The sequence below is a fragment of the Anser brachyrhynchus genome (genome assembly GCF_964034855.1).
Source record: "Anser brachyrhynchus genome assembly, chromosome: 1".
In the NCBI taxonomy this organism is placed as follows: Eukaryota; Metazoa; Chordata; class Aves; order Anseriformes; family Anatidae; genus Anser; species Anser brachyrhynchus.
Window position 1 is genome coordinate 60,208,862 of NC_137694.1, and position 7,668 is coordinate 60,216,529.

The 7,668-nt window shown below is 46.9% G+C and overlaps 1 protein-coding gene across 1 annotated transcript in view; it reads left to right on the forward strand.

Annotated features, from left to right (window-relative positions):
• Window positions 1–499: 499 nt before the first annotated feature.
• LOC308187699 (protein mono-ADP-ribosyltransferase PARP12-like) overlaps window positions 500–7,668 on the forward strand; it is a 16,650-nt gene continuing 9,481 nt past the window's right edge. Inside the window, exons 1-7 of the mRNA XM_080575901.1 lie at window positions 500–942; window positions 1,869–2,004; window positions 3,051–3,345; window positions 4,256–4,354; window positions 5,390–5,513; window positions 6,827–7,022; window positions 7,623–7,667. Coding sequence (XP_080432027.1) covers window positions 629–942; window positions 1,869–2,004; window positions 3,051–3,345; window positions 4,256–4,354; window positions 5,390–5,513; window positions 6,827–7,022; window positions 7,623–7,667 — 1,209 coding nt within the window. The 5' untranslated portion in view covers window positions 500–628. The remainder of the gene's footprint in view (window positions 943–1,868; window positions 2,005–3,050; window positions 3,346–4,255; window positions 4,355–5,389; window positions 5,514–6,826; window positions 7,023–7,622; window position 7,668) is intronic.

Below are 7,668 nucleotides of genomic sequence, written 5' to 3' on the forward strand. Positions count from 1 at the left end.
GTTTATGAGCTCCCGGAGGTGAGCACTTTACCTGGCCACACTCCGGTGCTGTGGCTGTGGTACAAAGGGATGAGGTGACCCTGTTTATCAGGCGTTTGGTTCTGTGAGCACTGCAGCCAGGGCAGGGACATTGCCAGCCAGCGTGCCCACGGCTGAGCTGTTAACTGAGAGGAGCATGAGACTGCCCTCCGCAAAGCCTTAGAAACCTGGCACAGGTCAGAAACCTTGGTGAGCGGCTTTCCTGGCGCCTAATGGCGGTCGAACTCACAGGCCAGCCTTTCTTTCTGTGACTGAAGCGGGCAGGGAGAGTTGTTTGTGGCCTGCCATCCCCCCGGGGCACTCACCCCACACCGGCCGCCCCTTTTTGCCCGGACGGACCCCCAGGCCCAGCGGGAGGAGGGAGGCGCGGGGCGCCCAGCCCGCACCCCCGCGCCGTCAGGCGGCACCACGAAGCCAGCCCCGGGGCGGGCACGGCCCCGCTCCGCTTTCGTTTTCGTTTCCTCGGCCGGGCCACAGCGGGGTGGGGCGGCCGGGGAGGAGCCGCTCGGGGCCGGCCAGGCCGAGCGGCTCGGGGCCGGGGCCGGGGCCGGGGCCGGGACCGCCGGCGGTGCCCCAGCCGACCCCAGCCATGGCGTTGTCCGCCCAGGCGCTGCGGGTGCTGTGCGCCAGCGGCGGCAGCCTGGAGCTGAGCGAGCTCCGGCAGCAGCTGCCGGGCCGGCCCAGGGCCGAGCAGCTGGAGGCGGTGCTGCGGGACACGGAGCGCTTCACGCTGCTGCGGCGGCCCGCGGAGGAGGCGGCGGAGACGGAGGAGGTGGTGGTGGTGGTGGCCACCAGCGCCCTGCGGCTGTGCCCGGAGCACGGCGCGGGCTGCCAGGGGCGCTGCGGGCGGCTGCACCTCTGCAAGTACCACCTGAAGGGCCTCTGCCGCAACCAGCAGGCCAGGTGAGGGACCGGGGTGCCGGGGGGGCGGCGGGGGTCCTGCGGCTAAATGCCGGGAGACTCCGGCCCAGAGCCCCCCCGCCCGACTTCGGGCCGCGGGTCTCGGCGGCCGCCCCCTGCCCCGCACCCGGCGGGGGGCGCCGGGGCCGCCTTGCGGTTGGCAGGGGCTGGTGGGAAGGAGAGGCGTTTTGAGGATAAAAGTTTGGTATTCATGTTTATCACAGGCCCGGGGGGCTGCGGCTGCGTTGGGCGGGAGTGGTCGGGGGTTTGGGCCCGGCCGGGGGTTCCTGGGTGAGGTGAGAGGGGCCCTGCGCTAGCCGTGCCCCCCCCGGCACGGAGAGGCCTCGGTAAAACCCATCCTTCCATTTCCGTGCCGGCCGAGGTACTTTAAGTGCTCTTGTTTTGTCTTTTTCAAGGCAGCCACGAGAGGTTTCAGACTTGTTTGGGTTGCAACACTTCCTTTCCAGCCCACCGTCCTATCTGGAGCCTCTGCCACTTCCCTGCAGGGCTAGGGTGAAAAGGCTGTTTAGTCTCTGCCCCGCAGAGGCTGTCGCCTCCGACAAACCCGAGCGCTTCGTGCCCACAAAGCTGAGCAGTGTGTGTGCTGGGATTGAGCTGAGCGAACACTGCCTGGCTTCTCGGTGTTGCCCTGTGCACAGGTGTGAGCTGCAGGTCAAATACACCGATAGCGTCAGGCAGCGGTAATGCTGTAATGGCTGTAAATCAGAAATAGCGTGGTAATTATCCTCAGGGTAATTTCGTAGTCTGCTGTGCAAATCACATAATTACTTTATAAGGCAGTGCTGCAGATTTTTCTGAAACTAACTAATTTGATGTGCTTTTAAAATTGTTTAGTGTAATATAGGTGGGGTAGCACAATTGTGCCAGTACGTTACATTCATTTTGCACTTGGCTTTCTTAACTTGTAGGAAGGAATGCAAGTTTGTTCACGACTTCTACTCAGACCACAATCACCGTGTTTTAAAACAATATGGACTTGAGAATTTTAGCAGTAATGAACTTCATCAGCTTCTGCTTCAAAACGATCCCTCCCTCCTACCAGAGGTGAGCAGTGGTGTGATGGTTTCTTATGCCTGTTTCGGTGACCCTCACAAAGTGGAAGAGGCTCGATGCTATCTGGAGATGTTAGGTATCAGTTTAGTTAGCATAATCCAAATGTAATACTTTAAATCTTTTGTTCTCTTACACAGAAGGTTGTCCCTGGCTGGCAGCTGAGCTGTCACACAGCCGCTTGCTCACTCCCCTTTCCCCTGCCCCCCACAGGACAGTTGTGAGAAAGTCGAAAGAACAAAAGTGGAAAAACGTGAGTGAGGGTCAGGCTAAAGGCAGTTTAGTAAGTGGAGGAAAGAGGGGAAGAGATGAAGTGTTGCATGTTCACCCCTGCTCACAAGCAGAGCAATGCCCAGCCAGTCTCCAAGCAACAACCACCTTGTAAGAGGACACCCCTCAGCCCCTCTGTTTTTATTGCTTTATGTTATAAGGTATGGGCCATTCCTTTGGCTACTTTTGGTCAGCAGTTCCAGCTTTGTCCTTTCCCAGCTTCTTTCCCATCCGCAGCCTTCCTGAGGTGTGGGAGGAAGACAGAGTCTTGGCTGTGCAAGCAGTGTTCAGCTACTGATGAATGTTGGTATGTTATCAGCAGTGTTTTGGTCTTGGATCCAAAACAGAGCAGCATACAGGCTGCTATGAAGAAACTGGAACATGGAAGTTAACTCCATGCCAGCCAGGCTCAGGACTTCTTACCATCAAATTCAGGTTGAAAAATTTCACTATTCCTAAACTAGAAAACCAGAGATTTAGGGTAGTGACAGAATAAAATCTGCTGTCCTACACTTATGTGATATAGAGCAAAATACTGTTTGCTTGAGAATGTCAATAACACAGCTGTTTTCTGTTGAAAGATGTTTCTGGACATTAGCAGGGGAAAGGAAAAAACTATCAAGTAATCACTTGGAAAACAAGAAGAAAAACTTGTATGTCTTCTAAATGCAAATGTAAAATTTCTTGAATTCAAACAGTCTGAATATATGTGCATGTTATATTTGAATCTTTAAATTGTCTTTTTTTTTTTTTTTTTCTCCTTACTGAAGGTCTGCTTGCATTACAACAAAGGTGATGGACCTTATGGATCTTGTACTTTTAAAGAGACCTGCGCCAAGCTGCATGCTTGCCAGTACTTTTTGCGGGGACAGTGCAGATTTGGCAGCAGCTGCAAGAGATCCCATGACTTGTTAAAGTCAGAATGTTACAAGAAACTGAAGAGACAGGGAATAAGCCCAGACATTATTCAGAAACTACCCTCCATTTATAGGAATATGTATGCCATACAAAATAGCAATGGAAGTGTGTATGGCATAGAAGATAACAAGTCTTCACCAAGCAAAGGTAAATCATATCATCTTTTGAAAACACTGGAAGAGTCACCATAGTGAATATTCACACAGATGCCATTAAGAAAGAGGAAACTGAATTCCACATCCTGATGTATCTTTTAGGATGGACCTTGCACCCAAGTCATTGGCAGAGACTTGTCTTAAATTCAAGTGGAGTGGATTTCAAGGCATGGTTGTCTGAGAAATATAGTCCTTGGATTTTTTGTTAAAAGAAAATAAATTAAAAATGGGGGTTAGCAAACCATAACTGTAACTGGAGATCAGGAGATCTTTGATGTGTTCGTCGTGAAAGCACATTAACAAGGGTAGAGAACCATTTGAGAATAGAAGTCGCATTTGGGTGATTATAAACTATTTTTTCATTATTTTTTTCTTTTGTATAGCCATTGCTTAGCACAAGAACTCACAGAGCAGTATCCTAGATGCTTCTCAGAGATACAATATTTTGTTTGTTCTTTTCCTTTGAAGTTCCTTAGAATTGTCAGTTACTATAATTTAACTGGAAAAAAATGGATAACAGAATGGAGAATCCAAGTGTGTGTATGTTCATCTCTGCTATTCTCCCTGCAGTTATTGTTTCTTTAGGTGTGCTTTGATTTACAGAAGTATCAAATTTTGAGACTTTGAATTTTATAGCTGCCTATGTTGAACAACTGTGTGGAATGCACAGATAAGTCTATCGAGAAATGCAGAGGCATTGGATTCTATTCTTATTTTGTGGTGACAGCTAGCAACTGCGTCTGAGGAATTCAGCAGCTATAAGAAAGTCAAGTTTAGGAAGGGTGGATAAGGGACAGGACTCCTGTGCATATGAGGTTATCAAAGACATCTTTATAGCTGCACTTGTAAGGGGACTTATTGAAACAAAGTGTATTAATAAGGCTTATAATTTCCCCCTCTAGAGAGAAAACACAGCTCTAGCCAGGAGTCTTCATCTACAAATAATGATGAATCAGAACAGATCTGTTTGTATCATCTGTACAAAAGCTGTGGTTTTAAAGGTAGGTCGTGACTGTAGCAAGTCCAGTCTATTTGCATTTTCTGAGAAACCGAAAGTGATAGATGTTTTCCATAGAAAAGGGAAACTTCGGAGCTTATGCTTATCTTTAGTTAAATCGCATCGTAACGCTGAGTGCTGGTAAGAAAGTGTTTGACCGACCCGATTTACCGCACAAAAGAGTTGTTTTGTCCTGCTCTGAAGTGTCTAATACTGGCCTGTGTTGGAGATTGGCTACTTTAGCTGGGTTCACCTAAGGGATTGCTGAAAGATGGGCGTCCTGTTGCCAAATAACTACAAAAGACACTCTGAATTCTGCATTCTCCCTTGTTTCGTGAAGCATTCTTCTGTTTCATCTGTCTGAGCTCGGTATCCCTTTGAAAATGTTCTGACTTCTCCAGAAAAATGCCACTGTGCGACTTTTTTTGTTGGGGTGTCCTTTTGTCATCCTTTTCCTTCTTAATGTTCTTGACTTGTGATAGCTCTGAGGTATTGCACATCTTCGCATGTGAACTGTGGCGCAGTCGTCTTGACTTTCTGTCTTGTTATGTTGCCATTTCCTCTACCATGAAAGCTAGCCTGAAATTTATGCATATGTGTACTGGTGATTTGTTCTTCTCTGCTATTGAGGAAGGACTGCCTAGTGACTCGTTGAATGATTTCTGAGTAACACCTGTGATTCCTGCGATACTGCAACCACTGTTTCTGTTGCTAGTGGAATAGTCACTGGACTCTTAAGCCTATTGACTTCCTGATGTCTTTAAATGAGCTATCTGCTATCCTGAAACTGAACACTGTTTTTTTCAGTAATATCTTTGTGGGACTGGGTGGTTAATCATACAAAGTTGGGTCAAGTTTTTCTTGATCATGCTGAAAAATTCTGAACTACTGCTTGTAATGATTCCATAGGTGAACACTTGCCATAGCTGTGCATTTGATACTTTCACCAGCTAAGTGTATGTGTGTGCCTCAAATGTTGGAGTCTTCCTCAAAGACTCTAAAAATAATGCATGTCTTATTTTTCATTTTACTTCCATAGACAAGTGTATCAGAACTCATTTTCACTTGCCATATAGATGGCAGGTCTTTGATGGTAATACCTGGAAGGACTTCAAGAATATGGAAGAAATAGAAAAAGCATACTGTGACCCCAATAACATCAGGTATAAACTCTTACAAGATTTAATAGTGTTTGGAGTTTGCCCTCTGGATGTGCAATATTGGACCAGGTCCTCAGTGGCTATAAATTGCTGCAATTCTATTGCAGTCATTACAGAACTAGCCTTGTTTGGCACTCTTCTGCTGACCTGGCTTCATTGATCTGCTGTTGCTCAAGATCTGATCCATTGTGATTTATTCATGCTCAAAGTCTGTATAGGACCCCTTGGGTTACCACACGTGGTCTGGCTGGGATGGAGTTAAAACTTTCTTCTTAGCAGATCATACAGAGCTGTGTTTTGGATTAGTAACTAAAACACTCTTGATAGACCAGTGTTTTAGTCCTTGCTGAGCAGCACTTGCACAGTCAAGGTTTTCTCTGTTTGCCCCTCTCAGCCCAGTTCCCCCTCACAAATTAGTTTGCTGGGAGTGGGCAGGAAAGTGGGAGAGGACACGGCTAGGACAGCTGACCTGAATTGGCCAAAGGGATATTCCTTCCCAATAATGTCATGCTCAGCCATAAAAGCAGGCCTAGAAGAAGAGGGATTAAGTTTTGGGGTTTCCAAGGCGGCTGCTGTTCAGAGACTTGCTGGGCAGTCTGCCTGTGGGAGGTGGGGAGCAATTTGCTTTTCTTTGATTTTTTTAAAAATCATTAGTTATTTATTATGTTCCCCCTCTTCCCTTCACTTTGTAAGCTTCCTTCACCTTGACCCATAAGTTTTCTTGCGTTTGTTCTTCCTCTTTTCTCCTCTCTGTCCTGCTGAAGAGGGGAGGTAAGAGGAGGGGGAGTGAGCAAGCTGCCCTGTGGGTACCTGGCTGCTGGCCAGGGACAACCTGCCTCGATTATTTTATGGGAATGATCTGACTCTAGTATTTCTCACTCTGAAAAAGTAGATAAATAGTTCCTACTGCTGATGCCATAGGAAATCTTACTCCTCACTAAGGAAAACCTCAGATGAATGATGACTTGTCACATGTACTTTTAAAAATCTGTCTTTGGTTGAACTTGTCAATACAGTTTGACCCCATGATTAGAAGTAATGTTCTCTTTCACCTTTTGATGTGGAGGATGTGAAGGTAGCATGGGATTTTTTCTACCCTTTCCCCACCCCATCCCTATCCCCACTGTGGAACTGCTAGAGTACCTCGTATACCTGAAGAGGAAAAATATGTACAAACACAATATAGAACTGGTATTGTTGTGGAAACACCAGGTTTGTATTCTGATCTTGAGTGATGTTGACTTAATTTGAAGATCTGTGGCAGGCTTTTGAAACTATGTGTAAAGCTTCACGATCTTTTTTTTTTTTCTTAACAGATGTAGTAACGTGGTTACTGAAAGTGGCTCTGTCTTGTCCTGCATCTCATTTCTTAATATGTACTGTGGGTTCGGAAAGATTAGACGTCTTTCTACAGCCTCCTCTGTGACTAAACCCCCTCACTTCATTCTTACAACAGAATGGATCTGGTACTGGAAAGATGAATATGGTCTGTGGAAGGAGTATGGAAAGAAAGTAAGTGTGGAGAACCGGGGAGAATCTCAGCTCTATACTAAGAGTGCAGAATTACTGAGTAGTGCACGGTGTTTGTTTATATCCTCTCTTTTGTCACCCCCTCCCTCTCACACACACTTCGCAGATGGGCTTTAAAGGTCTAATGAGATGCTTCCCTGTGTATTTGACTGGTTCAGATAGAGTGAGTCATAGTCACTGGTGAGTCATAGTCGTTATTGACAGATAATTCTTCAGTGAGTCATGTCAGATAGGATCACATTAATACATTCTTCTCACTGCTCCAAACTAAAACTTCCTTTTCTGAGGTTCCAGTAGCACTCTGTCTTTGCTAAGGTCTGCTGGTGAATGTGCAGTATCAGTAATAGTGGTCACTGCCAACTCTTTGCTGTGTAACTTCAGGCTTCATAATACTCCTTGCTTTGTCTTAGGGGCAGTTTCTACAGTTTTCGACTGCTTAATAGATGTTTTTTTGCATGAGAGCTACTGTCACGCATGAAGTCTGGTACAGACTGCAACCACCTTATGACAGTTGTTGGTTTTTGAACTTGCTTGTATAAAACAGACCAGGAGAATCTCTTTCTTTTGGTTTTGGCCTGACAGGATGATGATCATGCAGCTGCCACTGTCTCCAGTGATGACCTGGAGA